We start from the raw sequence: 15,258 nt of genomic DNA, 5'->3' as shown, positions 1-15,258 counted from the left end.
GAGTAGCCTCCACTCGACACAACTAGAGAAAGCCTGTGCACAGCGTCGGGAGGTTCAAGAGGCAGGGGACATATATATACCCATGGCTGATTCGTGTTGATATTTGGCAGAAAACAACAAAATTCTGTAAAGCAATTATCCTTCAATTAAAATAAAAACTAAAAAAAAAAAACCCAGTAGCCAAAAATAAAAGAAGAGTGAATTAAAAAAAAAGTTAGTCCCTATCAACTTTACACACGGAATATGAGTGAGCAAGCAGCACGACAAGGCTTCGACGTCCTCCCCCCAGAGCTGCAGAGAGGAGAGACAAGGAACGGGAGCCCTCGGCTCACCTCCCCTCCAAGGCCTGCTTCAGCCAGCAAGGAAAGGTACTTTCCCAATCCTGGCACACGGAGCACCTCATTAGGAGGGAGAAAAAACTGCCTCCACCCTACCCTGCCCCAAGTTACCGGGACACTTGAAAGCCAAACGAAAAAACAGGCAAAGATCAATCAGCTCAGAGAACAAATACAAATCATTCCTATGCAGATAAAACATTGATCAGACTCAGTGATATTTGAATAAATACAATTTAAAACAGCATCACAAAAAAATAAATAAATAAATAAAACAGCATCACAGCAGGTGGCTCCATGGTAAAGAACCCGCCTGCCAATGCAGGAGACTCAAGAGGCTAGGGTTCAATACCTGGGTCAGGAAGATTCCCTGGAGGAGGAAATGGCAACCCAACTTCAGTCTTCTTGCCTGGAGAATTCTATGGACAGAGGAGCCTGGTGGGCTACAGTCCATGGGATCACCAAGAGTCAGACATGACTGAGCACCCACAACACAGTCACAGCAGTTTTGCTCATCAGACTGGGTAAGTGACTGGTGATGTCTGTGCAGGGTGTGGGGAACTGGGCGCTCTCATTACAAGGTGGAAAGAAAGCCTGGTGCCCCTGGCAGAGGGAAGCCTGGCACCATCTATGATCATGTGACGGGTGCACACTCTCTAACGGAGGATGCACCTCCTGCAAATTTTCCCACAGAAAGAGTCAGCTATGCTCTAAGGCCTGTTTTAAACAGACATCTGTTTGGCACAAATACTAAAGAGTGATTTGAGCGTGGTATGGATTCTTCATCTGCTACCAAGACAGAATTTTGTCCAGGAGTAACAAGGGGTGGATGTGGAGAAGCATACCTGGCTGAGCCAAGCCATGTGGGAAACCCATGACACCCAACACGCACACACCCTCCCTCGGCTGTTAGGAGCCACCCTTCCAATCTGGGGCGACATCATCCCATCGCATTTTAGGAAAACTTCCTCCTGGTACCTCACAGTGACCTGCAGGCTGCAACCTTTCCACACCCACGTCCACAGGTGAGCCTCAGGCCTTCTCCAAGGTCGAGTGTTGCAATATTCACATCACGCTTAGCCATCTAACTAGTGTACAATGGTGCTACCGGTTTTTGTAGGTGCCTATATATATATATATTTTTGTTGTTGTTGCGCTGGGTCTTCGTTGCCGTGCATGGGCTTCCTCTAGCTTGTGCGAGCAAAGGCTCCTCTCTAGTTGCAGCACTCGGGCTTTTCATGGCAGTGGCTTCTCTTGTGGACCAGGCAGGCTTCTAAGGCATGTGGGCTCGGTAGGTGTGGCACCCAGGCTTAGGCCCTGAGGCGTGTGAGATCTTCCCGGACCAGGGGTCGAACCTGTGTCCCCTGCACTGGCAGGCAGACTCTCAACCCCTGGACCGCCAGAAAGGCCCAGTACCTTTTTTTGTTAGTGTGTGGCTGACACAGTTTTGGAGGGTCGTGCCCTGACCCGGTTTCCCATAAGCCCTGTGGCTGGGGCGTACGTGCAGACTGCGGTCACCCTGGGGACGTCAGGGCAGAGCTGGCTGTGCCTGTCCAGGCACACGACACATGTATGAAGCTGTGTAAGGGAACCTACTCCCCCCACTGACCTGAAGCAAGCACTGTGCTTCAATCAGTGACCTCAGTGAACCACGTTTAATTGGGTCAGCACCACCACTTTATAGCTAGTTTACCGATTAGAACCCCAAGGTTCAGGGTGGTGAGCAAAAGGACTCTGAAGGGCAGGGGTCACAGCTAAGGTCTGAATCGAGGCTTGACAGATTAAAAAAAACAAGTAACGTGGCTAAATTTACTCTAGAGCCACTCTGGCCTCACAATGTCTTAAAAAAATTCAAATCCAGACTTTCCTAGTGGTCCAGTGGTTAAGAACCTGCATGCCAATGCAGGGAACACAGATTCGATCCCTGGTCCAGGAAGATCCCACATGCCGTGGGGCAACTATGCCCGCAGCCCGCAGCTACTGAAGCCCAAGCACCCTAAAGCCCGTGCTCCGCAACGAGAGAAGCCACTGCAAGCAGAAGCCTGTGCACCACAACGGAGAGCAGCCCCCACTCACCGCAACTCAAGAAAGTCCGCAGAGCAACAAAGAACCAGGGCAGCAAAATGAAATAAATTTAAAAAAAAAATCTGAGCCAATGTTCTAAAATCAGAATAACTCACATAGAAATTCACACTGCCAGCTCCTCTTGAAGCAATGGATGGCCCTTGCTGCCAGGGTGCCCGCTGGAAAAGCAGGTGCCTAGCAGAACCTGGAGTGGAGGCCCAGGCAGCTGCATCTCCAACCGACTCCTGTGGCTGCGGCTGGAGAAGGCTGAGCTGTACCTTTCCCTCACGCTTTCGCCAGATCAACCTGCAGCCCTTCGCCATGACCTTGGTCAAGTCAGTCTAACTTCTCTGCTCAATTCCCATCAACAGAACAGATACCTCCTGGCCTTCCCTCTAATGATCCTTCTTGTCCCTGAGATGTTCGGACCCCGAAGAATCTGTGAAGGACCCATAAACCCCCATGGTTACAAACAGACTGGTGTTCAGAGCTGCCACGTGCAACCACTTCTCTGTGAGAAGCAGGAAGTTCTTAATGCTGCACAAGGCGCAGCAGCCGCTGGACGTGGGGCTGACAGGGCCACACACGTCACCAGCACCAGTGCCCGCATGTGCTCAGGCCATCAAAATAGCGCCACTGGGCTTACAGGAAGCAAATGCTGCCAATCTCATCACCAACATTTATGCTAAAAGTAATCTCACTTCTTCATTTCTCTTATTAAGGTTGTGCACAAGATTTCACTTTTAAAAGTGGGTCCTCGGGACTTCCCTGGTGGTCCAATTGCTAAGACTCCGTGCTCCCAAGGCAGGGGCCCAGGGTTCAATCCCTGGTCAGGGAACTAGGCCCCACAAACCGCAACTAAAAAGTCTGTATCACAACTACATGCTACAACAAAGATCTAAGACAGGGTGCGCCAAATAAATAAATGAAAATAAACATTTTTTTTTAAAAAATGGGCTCTGTTGCTTAGAAAAACAAAAAGCAGCAGAGAGTCCATGTCTGGGCAAAGATGATGTCTCATCTCCTTGCATGACACTGATGCCCCTTGCCACTGGCCTGTCTGTCAGTCTGTTCAGTTCAGTCGCTCAGTCACGTCCGACTCTGTGACCCCATGAATCACAGCACGCTAGGCCTCCCTGCCCATCATCAACTCCCTGAGTTTACTCAAACTCATGTCCATCGAGTTGGTGATGCCATGCAGCCATCTAATCCTCTGTCGTCCCCTTCTCCTCCTGCCCCCAATCCCTCCCAGCATCAGGGTCTTTTCCAATGACTCAACTCTTCACGTGAGGTGGCCAAAGTACTGGAGTTTCAGCTTCAGCATCAGTCCTTCCAATGCATATTCACGACTGATCTCCTTTAGGATGGACTGGCTGGATCTCCTTGCAGTCCAAGGGACTCTCAAGAGTCTTTTCCAACACCACAGTTCAAAAGCATCAATTCTTCGGCACTCAGCCTTCTTCACTGTCCAACTCTCACATCCATACATGACCACTGGAAAAACCATAGCCTTGACCAGACGGACCTTTGTTGCCAAAGTAATGTTTCTGCTTTTTAATATGCTATCTGGTTGGTCATAACTTTCCTTCCAAGGAGCAAGCGTCTTTTAATCTCATGGCTGCCATCACCATCTGCAGTGATTTTGGAGCCCCAAAAACTAAAGTCTGACACTGTTTCCACTGTCTCCCGTCTATCTCCCACGGCCTGCCTGTACTCCCTGCCAATTTCCCTGAAGCCAGCTGCCCGCTCTGCCCTGGGCCTTTGCAAAGTCTGCCCGGCTCCGAGAGACTCCGTCTTTCACCTGATGGTTCTGACTGATTTGTTAAGATTCAACCTGAGGGACTTCCCTGGTGGTCCAGTGGTTAAGAATCCCCTTTGTGATGCAGGGGATGCAGGTCTGATCCCTCCTGCCGCAGAGTTAACCAAGCCTGCATGCCACAACCGGAGTCTGTGCCACAGTGATAGATCTACATGGTGCCGTGAAGACCGAGTACCACAACTAAGTCCCAATGTGGCCAAAGTAAGTAACTAAATATTAGAAGAAATTCAGCCTGACCCCTCATGGGGTCAGCAACCTTCAACACTGACACACCTCTCCTTCGCACAGCCCTAAACTGAACTCCTAGGCAACAGCGACCATTCATCTCCGTTGATCCAGTACCTGGCGCAAGGCCCAGTTGTAATCAGCATAAATGAAGGAAGGGTAGTTCTATTGTCTAAATGATAACTAAGCCATTCTATAAAAGGAAAACTGTCTTCTTGGGGGGTTCTTTAATCCTCTAATGTGTGTTTCCCAAAGAGGGTGCAGAGGTGCCTCAGGGAACAAACTGAAAGCAAACCCACACACAACAGCGACAAGCACACTCCTGATCACAGCAGCGTGACTCATAGCGGCCGTCCGGCGGAAGCGACCCAAGTGTCTGCTGATGGACGAAGGGAGAAAGAAAATGAGGCCAAGCCACACAATGCAATAATATTCCGCCTCAAAAAGAAGGCCGTTCTGAAACACGGTACAACGCAGACGGACCTTAAGGGCATCACGCTAAATGAAACAAGCCAGTCAAAAGCACAAATACGATGCCACTCGCAGGAGGCCCCCAGCAGAGCCAGATCCAGGGACAGAAAGTAGAAGGGCGGGTGCCAGGGGCTGGGGGAGGGAGGAAGGGGGAGTCACAAGAGTTTAGTGGGGACACAATTTCAATTCAGGAAGATGAAAAAGTTCTGGAAATGCATGATGGTGATGGTTGCACAACAGTGTGACTGTACAGTACTTAATACCACTGAAGTGTACACTTAAAAATGGTTAAGTTTTACATATATATTCTACCACAGTAGAAAAGAAAATTAACACAGGAAAAAAAAAAAAGAGCTGATCAGAATTTTACAGGAATTCACGACGAGAACCAGAATGCTCCTGCTGCACCTGACACTGGGCGGCGCCACCCACACCCACAGCAAAGCGCGACCGAAGTCTTACCTGGTAGGTGTGCAATATCTCCAGGAAGGACCTGTAGATTTCCGGGTGGTCCAGAAAGCGGGTCTTAATTTTGTTCACGTAGCTGATGGCGTTGTTGAACTCCACGGAATCGGACTCCAAGGGCACCTGGGGTTTGTCCTCCTTGTACAGCACCTGTTGCTTCACGTTCTCTGCACAGTCGCTGTGGTTGTGAGAATTCTCCTGACAACAGTACGACAGTGAGTTACTGTCCGGCCCAACACGGGCAGCAGACTGTGAGAAACACCAGACTGAGCCACCGTCTGCAAGAGCAGGCAAAACTCAGCACAGGGCTGAGTTTTTTCCTTTGATACAGAAAAAGTTTACTTCTGGGGGCGTGGAGAGAGGGAAGCGGAGACGGGGCACGCAGACACGGAGACGCTGAGTCCCCCTCAGCCTTCGGAGCGCCTGTGCATCATTCCTGGCTCTCACCAACTCACCTCTGCCCGATCCTTCTAACAGACTCAGAGCCCATGAAACCAGGATGCACACTCCACACTTTGAAAAATTAGCATTCTCCAGAAAACTACAAAGAGTGGATTGTTCAATCCTTTTCGGAGCAGAATTCGGGGCCGTTTATAACAAAGTCTTCCCACCCTCTGGCCAGTCCATTTCAGCAAGACTGTTTTCAGCTGTGAAAGCTACCTGCTATCAGCAGGCAGGAGACTGGGACCCTGCAGGTGAGGGAGGCCCACCATCCAGGTTGCCCAGGGCCGTGGGGCTTCTGGTGCTAAGCCCGGGGCAAGTCACATGAGAGAAGAGTGACGGGCCCTGAGCAGGCATCAAGTATGCTCTCCATTTACATGCTTTTCTGTCACCATAAACACATATAAAAGACAGACACACGTCTCTCTTTCCCAGAGGCTGGAATCCTAATTCACAGTGGGACAGGACCACCCCACAAAGGAGGTGATGTTTCTGTTTTAAACTGGAATTTCACGTGTGGTCCTGAGGATGGCAACACTGAAGGCAAAAGGAGAAGAGGGCGGCACAGGATGAGACGGTTGGATGGCATCACCAACTCAATGGACAGGAACCTGAGCCAACTCCAGGAGACAGGGGAGGATACAAGTCTGGCGTGCTGCAGTCCATGGGGTTGAAAAGAGTCGTACATGACTCAGCGACTGAATAACCACCTGAGCATGGCCTCGCTCTGCCACTGACCACAGCTGGGCTGTCAGGACTGACCCTCGGCTTCCTGCGGGTCCCCGCCTGGGTCTCAGGCAGGTCAGGATCCCTCTGGTTTGGCTTGAGGTCTTTGCGTACACAACCCCTTTCGGGAAATCTTCTAGACCTCATCTCCTAGCACTTTGAGCCCCTTTCTCGCTTGCTTTTTCTCCACGGCACATACCACTTTCCTACAGGTGACACATTTTACTTATTTTACTGTCTGTCCAGCCCTGAGCTGCAGGGAGACTCCAGGGGAGCAGGGATTCTATTTTGGACATGGCTGTATCTCCAGTGCCTGGAGCAGTGCTTAGAAGAGAGTGGGCTTTATCCACGGCTGGGGATGATCGGGTGAACTTCCCTGGCACCTGCAGCTGACCCTGGACCCCAGGGGCCTCCAGGCACACTGTGCCGCCTCCACCAGGCACCCCCACCAGCACCTGAGTGGGTCTACCAGTGCACCAGGGTTGCCACGACAAACACCAGAGGCTGGGCAGCTCCAGCAACAGGCACTTATTCCCCACAGTTCTGGAGGCTGGAGGGCCAAGCTCAAGGGGGCAGCAGGGTTGGAATCTCCCAAGGCCTCTTGCCTGGACACCTGCCCCTCCTTCCTACTGCGTCCTCACAGGGCTGTCCCTCTGTGCGCACATATCCCCGAGGTCACTCCAAACGCCCACATTTCTTCTTTATAAGGAGAGCAGTCAGACTGCATCAAGGCCCATCCTAATGGCCCCATTTTACCTAAATCATCTCTGTAAAGATCCTATCTCCATATACAGTCACATTCTGAGATACAGAGGATCAGAACTTTGAGATACGAATCTGGGGTTCGAGTGGGGGTGAATTTGGGGTTCGGGTGGGTGCAGAGGCAACTCCAGGAGTCTGAGCCAAGGAAAACAGAGACGGGAGACTGAGCAGTCACTGTTTCTCCCGGCGCTGGAACTGGTTCTCAATCACTTTGGGGTGCTCCTCCTGATCACCTCTCACTTAAACTCACAGAGATCTGATCCCGTGTTCCTCTGTGGCGTACAGGCTTGTCGGGGGCGGAGGGAGGGAGCAGCTTTGAAGCCCAGGATGGTTTCAGAGGAGGCTGTGTGTTCACTGAGGGCTCCTTTCCCACTAGTATAAGGGGGCATTTTTAAGCACCATGTGCCTCCTCCACTTCTATGAAGTGAGTTACTATGACAAGATGGAGAACCACCCCCTGCAGATCAGATGGGCTCCACAAAAAAGGTCAGGTGGTAATGGTCCAACCACTGTGGCAAACAGCCCAGTGATTCTTCAGTAAGTTAAACATGGTCACCAGGTGACTGAGCAATTCCACTCCTAGGTATCTACCCAAAGAACCAAAAACAAGTGTTCAAACAAATCCTTATATGTGTTTGTTCACAGCAGCGCTGTTCACAACTGCCAAAAGGTGGAAACAACTCTAGTGTTCATCAAGTGAAGAATGAATGAACAAAACGTGCTCCATTTATGCAGTGGAATATCATTCAGCCTTAAAAAGGAAGGAAGTGCTGGTACAACATGTTGCTGTTGTTGTGAGTTGCTAAAGCTGTGTCCAAGTCTCTATGACCCCATGGACTGTAGCCTGCCAGGCTCCTCTGTCCACGGAATTCTCCGGGCAAGAATACTGGAGTGGGTAGCCATTTCCTTCCCCAGGGTATCTTCCCGACTCAGGGATCAAACCCGGGTCTCCTGCATTTCCGGCGAATTCTTTACCGCTGAGCCACCAGGGAAGCCCCAATACAACATGGATGACCTTCAAAAACACAATGCTGAGAGAAGGAAGCCCAGACATAAAAAGACATACAGTGCATGATTGCATTTATATGAAGTATCCAGAAGAGGAAAACCTATAGAGACAGAAAGCAGACCAGTGGCTGCCAGCGGCTGGGTGGGGTGGGGGATGGGGCCAAGGAGGCACAGGTTTCTTTCTGGGGTAATAAGAATGTTCTGGAATTAGTGGTGGCTGCACAGTATTGTAAATACACTGAAAAGCCACTAAACTGGACACACTGAAATGGTTATGATGATGAATTTTATGTTATGCAAACATTACCACAATTTAAAAACATTTTTTTACTGTAATCTGAAAAAGGTAGAAGCTATCAGCCATACAAACATAAGCTGGCTCTTTCCGCGGGCCACAGTTTGCCAACCCCTGGTCTAAACTTTCTGGAACAATCCAGGCTTTTGTGTTCTCTGCCTGCGGTGGGTGGCCTTGACCAGGCACAGCAGAAACGCCTCCCGGACACTAAGGAGCCGCCGTACACGGCCGACTGGCCTATCTGAGTGTGCACACACAGCCCCACCTGGCACTGCAGAGACTCCTCAAGGGGACACCCCAGCAGGGGACAGTGGCCCCCTCCGCCCCGCCCCACTGCTCATCTCAGCAGGTGCTGCATCCTGCCATCACCCGGATCGCTCACTTTCACTGACACCTCGCCCCTGGTCCACAATACCCTCCCCTCCATCTGGCTCACACAGGGCCCCCTCTAGCCTCCCAGATCTTCTCTTGCCCCCCGCCCCCCAGTCCACGTCTGGCATGGCAGTTGGAGGGGCCTTTCCAGAACTCTCCCCTGGCTTCTCACGCTCCTGGCTCTCTCCCCTACAGCCTCTGCTTCAGGTCCCGACCCCACTGGCTTCCTGCTTTCTCAGTACACCCACTCGTTCCCACCTCAGGCCTTCACGCCCCGACCACAGAGCCGCCCCCAGAAGACACCGGCGTGGCCCCTGCTCCCCCACCTCTGCCCACGGCACCTCCCCAGGCCTGGCTTCTGCTGTCTTTCACTCGTGGCACTGAACTCCCTCCCACGTCTCACATCCATCCACACGTGTCTCGCGTGAGTCCCCACCTTAACCAGGCAAGGGCTGGAGAGCCAGGAATCTGAACAAACCCCAGTGCCTGGCACAGAGGAGGTGGCCTCCCAGGGACAGAATGAACTTTGAAAGACCCTTCACAGGGGGAAGGCAGCCGGCGTCCCTTTGAATGTAAAGGGGACACTAAACTACAAACTGCACCTCAAGGTTTATCTCTAAGTTCATCTAAGCAGACGTGGTCTTGGACAAATACAAAGGAGCCGCCCCCGAGAGGCAGGGTCTATCCTGAACAGAACTGGCAGCCAAGATTTACCACTCTTCTAACGCCTGGGGTCTCGCCCCTCAGGTGTCCCAGAACGGGGACAGTCGTGAACAAGACAGGCCTGATCTGGAGGACCCCATCTGCCAGGGAAGGCAAATCAACAGGAAATACCGCATTTTTTTTATTTCTTAGCTTTGCTATGCTATTTTGAAATATGTAGAACAGGATGCTGTGAAAATGACTTGGAGATGGGAATTGGGGGTGGGGGGGGGGCTCTCTGACAAGGTGACGTTAAAACTAAAGTCAACCAGAACCAAAAAGGTGTGGATTCCAAAGGCCACAGCCAGGGAATGGTTTTCCTGCTGTGGTCCCTGGCCCCTGGGCATGCTGCCCACATCATGGCACAAGTCTGTTTATCTTTCCCTTAGGCCAGTGTCTCAACCGGGGAGATTCTGTTCCCAACCCAGGGGACACCTGGCAATGTCAAGAGACCTTTAAGGTTGTCCTACTTGGCCGGGGGGGGGGGGGGGGGGGGCGGCTACCGGCATCAGGTGGGTAGAATCCAGTGATTCACCACCCCCCGCACAGCATGGGACGGGCCCCACTGAGAACAATCTGGCCCCAGAGGCAAGGCTGAGAAACCTTGACAAAAGGCTCCCCACAGGCTAACACTTAGTTCTCTTCCTCAGCACTTAAGAACTATTCTCTCCTTGTCTATAGTCTACAGGATTCATGATGGGATGAAGAATGGAAAATATTCACATACGCACATGCACACACACACACATACACACACACACAGAAGGTACTTCAAAACAGTGAAGCCAGAAAAACCAGTTAAAAAAAAAATCACCAGGGCACTAGTGAGCCAGGAGCCCTGGAAAGTTCTCAGGCTACCAATGACTTGAAAAGGACTCTAGAAAGCTCAGAAGACATCTGGTTTGGGCCTGGTGGGAAGCAGGGCTGGAAATACAACACGTCCACAAACGTGATGTGAAACCAAGACGGCAGTGGGCGACCAGAGGGAATGAAGGGCATGGACCTCTCGGGCTGAGGGAGCAGCCCCACACACGGGGGCTCCTAGGCTGCAGCAAGACCAAAAAGCCCTGGTAGGCAGCTAATAAGGGAACATTCTCATCAAACTCCTCCTCAGAATTAATAGACTTGCAGTCACGAAATCTACCCCGGGGGCAGACAAGACTGTTCTCCTTATCTCTCCAACAGGTCTCGAAGTTACTTGGGGAGCAGCAGGAGCCCTGCAGCTATTTAAGAGAAGGAGAGGCTCGTGTGAAGATCCGGCCTTGGGAGCAGTTACTCCCACAGGGCTAGAGAAAGGCAAATTCCGCATGTCACCGGTTCTTTCCTCAACACCCAGTGTTGACACAGTGCCTCGGATTCAGCAAAGTGCCCCTGCACATAGAGCTGCAAAGAGCTCGCTTTTCTCCTCTAGCCAGACTGTTCTGAAGGTTAATCCCCGCTAAAGCTTTTATCATCTGGAGGCACAAGCGCTACCTCTGGATCCTGGGGCTTCATTTGCAAACATGAAATGGAAGCTTTTTTGGCCCCAGGCTTCCAAGTACCTTTTTAAAAGTGAGGCGCACTCCTCAGCTTTAATGAGATGACTTGCTGATGGTGCTGATGTGCTGACAAGCCTGCCTTGCATAGAGAAAAGGCAGAATGTGTGCGCTAGCCCCCCTCAGAGAGGGACCTGCCACTGCCAAGTCGCCTCGCACTGCTCTCTTTTCAAATCCTGACTCCCTAATTGATAGGAAACTGCAATCTCCTTCAACAAAGGAGAAACCTACAAAATGCTTCAGAGTAGATTTTTAGCTTCCCTGCAAAAACCCCTGGGGCAGAGATGGAGGAGGAGGTGGTTGAAAGAGCTGGTTCAGTCACACCAGGGCTTCTCAATGCTGTGATTCTGCTCCCAGGAGACATGTGGCTCTGTCTGGAGATCTGTTTTTGGCTGCCTCGACTGGGTGAGGGCCTACGGGTGGAGGCCAGGGATGCCGCTGAACACCCACAATGCCCTGGCCAGCAACGCCACCAGCAAAGTCTTATGCCCTAAATGGCAACAGGACCGAGGAGAGAAAAAAAGACAGTGGCTACCTTTTAAGAGTAAAGTTCAAACAGTCCTTTTCTCAGGGGGTCTGGAGAGCTCAAACAAGAAGGGACTGCAGAGACAGAAGAGGCTGCCACCTGTCACTTAAGAAAGAAGGGACCACAAGCCTGAGCTGAGTCCATGGTCCTGCCCGCAGGGGAGGGAAGCACACCAATAATAAAGACGGCTGGTCACACATGCATCTCCACCGCTTTACTTTGTGTGGTGCCAGGGGTGATCAGAGGGCTCATGGGCCTAGTACAAGTACGGCCTGCCTAGCGCTCTGAGGAGGAGCCTCAAACCCAGACCTTGGCGGCTGCGACTGCCATTATCTTTTTTAATCAGAGTACAGTTGCTTTACAAGGTTAAGTTTCTGCTGTACAACCAAGCAAATCAGATATATACACACACACCCCCACATACATCCCCTCCCTCTTAGACCTCCCTCCTACCCCCACCCCATCCCAGCCCTCTTGGTCATCACAGAGCACTCAGCTGAGCTCCCCGTGCCATATACCATAGTTCCCAGTAGCTATCTATTTTACACATAGTAGTGTATTTACGCCAAGTCACCGAATCTCCCAAGTCACCCCACCTTCCCTCCCCCACTGTGTCCACATGTCCGTCTTCTATGTCTGCGTCTCTACTGCTGCCCTGGAACTAGGTTCGTCTGTCCTATTTTTCTAGATCCCACATGTTAATACATGCGCTAATATACGATTCTGGTTTTTCTTTCTGACTTCCTTCACTTTGCATGACAGACTCTAGGTCCATCCGTGTCTCTGACTGTGACCGGACATAAAACTGTGTTTGGAGAATGCCTCGCTGACACATACAGACACAGCCACTCTTGATTTAAATCTGCCGAACGGATCAATTTGGGATGCAGAGGCTGCTGGGGAAGGTGCTTCCATTTATTTTGATTTGTGCTAGAAGCATTTCAAGAAGATCGACCCTTCACCTGCTTCCCTGCCAATGAAACACACGAGACACACTGCCTGGCCTGAGTACCCCAGTGCCAGAGTGGGAGGTGCTAAGGCCCGATCACTCACACCACTGCATACCTGGTTCGACAGAGGCGACTGTATGTTTAACTTGCCATTCTTGGGAATGTCTATTCTGTAGCCGAGAGGAAGGAAAGCGTTGAATCCAACAATGAGGTCAGGGTGTTCATGGAAGAGCTGCGACACTCGTCGGATGACGCCAGGAGTATCAATGCTGGAACAGAGAAGACCAGGACTGGGCAGGAACGTCTTAGGGGGCAAACTGGGAACCGAGCTAACTTCTGACTCTCTTAACCGTCCCAGGACACAGGCTGCTCAACAGACAACGAAGCACCCTAAAATGTGTTCCGTGTGACTGCAGACGGTGGTCCACCACCAAGGCAGCCAGGCCTGGGCTCCCTGTATCTTCCCAGCAAAAACCCACAACAGGCACACAGCACAGCTCCCAAAAAAACTGCAAGCACGTGAGCTAGGTTCTGAAAATGTCAGGAGAGCCAGCCGCACAACCTGAGCTCCAAGAAGTGACAGGAGGCCAAGTCCTCTAAACGGGGAGATAAACTCACTTCATACGAATTAGCGATCTGCTGTGACACAGGAGTTGTTCCCAGTAACTGACGGTAATGCACAAATGTCAAAGGCCCTGCAAGTATGGAAACTGCATAACAGATCAAGGAGAGAGGAGCTAGGGCTCTCCCTCAGGGCTGCAGTCAGGGCCAAGGCCTTAGCATCGGGCTTGTGGAAGGAAACCAGGTGGGTCCTGTCATTATTATTTCCTCAGTGGGGGAAGCAGCACAGTGTGGACGTGATACTCATGAATCTAAGTCAGAAGGGACGGAGTCCTGGTCCCATCTCTGCTCCTAACATGAATCTGGGTGAATCCCTGGCCCACTCTAAGTCTCAGCAAGCCCCGGCAAACAAGATAGGATATCGGGAGATCCCCAATATATCTCCAACCCCCCTGATTCTGTGCCTGTGAAAACAGCTAATGTGTTTTAAATGCCTTCTAAGTGCCAGGTTCCTTACTAAGCATTTTATGTGCGTTATTTCTCAAGTAGGCCTGGGATGAGGGCGAGGCAAGTAAGGCACTCACCTTGGGGATTAAGCTTCGAGGGGGAGAGACTGCCAAAGCATTCCTTAACCAGGATAAGTAACATTTTCATGCAGTGCTTGGGGGGGGAAAAATCTAAATTTTAAAAAACTCCCGACGAACAAAATTTATCTTAAAAAAAAACCCAACATCCTGAGTAAAGACAGGATCCCCTCCTGTGCTTGCTTGACAGCCTCACTCGCCTCACCCCATCCCTGCCCTCCTTCCAGGAATCCCCCACAATAGCTTCACAAGGAAGGTACCCTTCCGTCCCGTTTTTTGGAAGAAGGAACTGGGGCTCCGAAAAGTCACAACCTGCGCAAGGTCACCCTGTTGAGGGGCAGCGGGGGTTAGTGGCTCCCACATCGCTCAGGCCCACTGCGGCCCAGGGCGTCCAGCTGGGACGTCCCCCTGGGCAGGGGCCCCGCAGGTACCTCTGGCTCTTGAACTCCTTCATGATTTCCAGGAAGCCATTGTAAGTGGCAGGATCACTGCCGAAGCGGATCTTCACCTGGTCCAGGTAGGTGAGGGCGTCTTCCACCTGCGGGGAGGGGGAGGGTCCTGGTGGGCCGCGGTCGGCGCAGAAGGGGAAGGGGCCGGGGGTCCCTGGCAGGAGGGGGGACAGGCCGGGCTCCGAGGGGCGGAGGCAGGGAGTCGCGGGTCCAGGGCCCAGCGGAGCGGAGGCCGAGGCAGGGCCAGGGTCGGGCGGGGCCCTGGTAGGGGGCGCCAACCTCCGGGGACTGGAAGACGGGGTTCCCCAGGGAGGGCTGGGGCACCACTCACGTGCACCGGCAGTTTCTCGTGGCCCCCGGAGCCCGAGCGACCCCAGCGGGCACCGCTCAACCCCCGGCCCGCAGGGCCGACGCCGCCGCCGCCGCCAGCGTGCGCCATGTTGGAACTCGGAGCCGCGGCCCGCCCCGCCCCCCGCCCGAGGTCGGCCGCGCATGCGCTGGCTCCGCCCCGGGGGGCGTGGCCTGGCGGCGGCTGGGACTGCAAAGTTCCTTGAGGGATTGGCTGTAGGATCTTACCCATAAAACTGAAATGCTAACGCTTAAAATACCACCGGCGGGCAAACCAAGGCCTGCCCTCTGCTTTTGTCCGGCCCCACAAGTAAACTGAGAATGCTTTTTAACAATTTTAAAAGTTGGGAAAACTCCGATAGTGAAGATTATTCCGTGCCACGTGAAAATTCTATGAAATTCAGGTTTCGGTGTCTGTAAAATTAAGGTTTACTGGAACACTGGAATGCCCACTCGTTTACTGGGCACCTCTGGCTATTTTTGCGCTTCGACGGCGGGGTGAATAGCTTCTACAGATGCTAAGATCTACACAGCCTGATATATTTACTGAAATAGTGTTCTGGACCCCTGCTTTCTAGGGTTGATGTAACAACTGAGGTATGGACACACCGCACCCGAAT

At 52.1% G+C, this 15,258-nt stretch overlaps 1 protein-coding gene across 1 annotated transcript in view; it reads right to left on the bottom strand.

Moving 5' to 3' along the window:
• Positions 1–14,752, bottom strand: part of SIN3B (SIN3 transcription regulator family member B) — a 45,474-nt gene extending 30,722 nt beyond the window's left edge. The window contains exons 1-4 of the mRNA XM_043467220.1: positions 14,622–14,752; positions 14,273–14,379; positions 12,812–12,965; positions 5,377–5,577 (exon numbers count right to left, since the gene is read on the bottom strand). Coding sequence (XP_043323155.1) covers positions 5,377–5,577; positions 12,812–12,965; positions 14,273–14,379; positions 14,622–14,729 — 570 coding nt within the window. The 5' untranslated portion in view covers positions 14,730–14,752. The remainder of the gene's footprint in view (positions 1–5,376; positions 5,578–12,811; positions 12,966–14,272; positions 14,380–14,621) is intronic.
• Positions 14,753–15,258: the final 506 nt, after the last annotated feature.

This window comes from Cervus canadensis, chromosome 4 (assembly GCF_019320065.1).
Source record: "Cervus canadensis isolate Bull #8, Minnesota chromosome 4, ASM1932006v1, whole genome shotgun sequence".
In the NCBI taxonomy this organism is placed as follows: Eukaryota; Metazoa; Chordata; class Mammalia; order Artiodactyla; family Cervidae; genus Cervus; species Cervus canadensis.
This window is presented reverse-complemented; position numbering and strand designations above follow the sequence as displayed.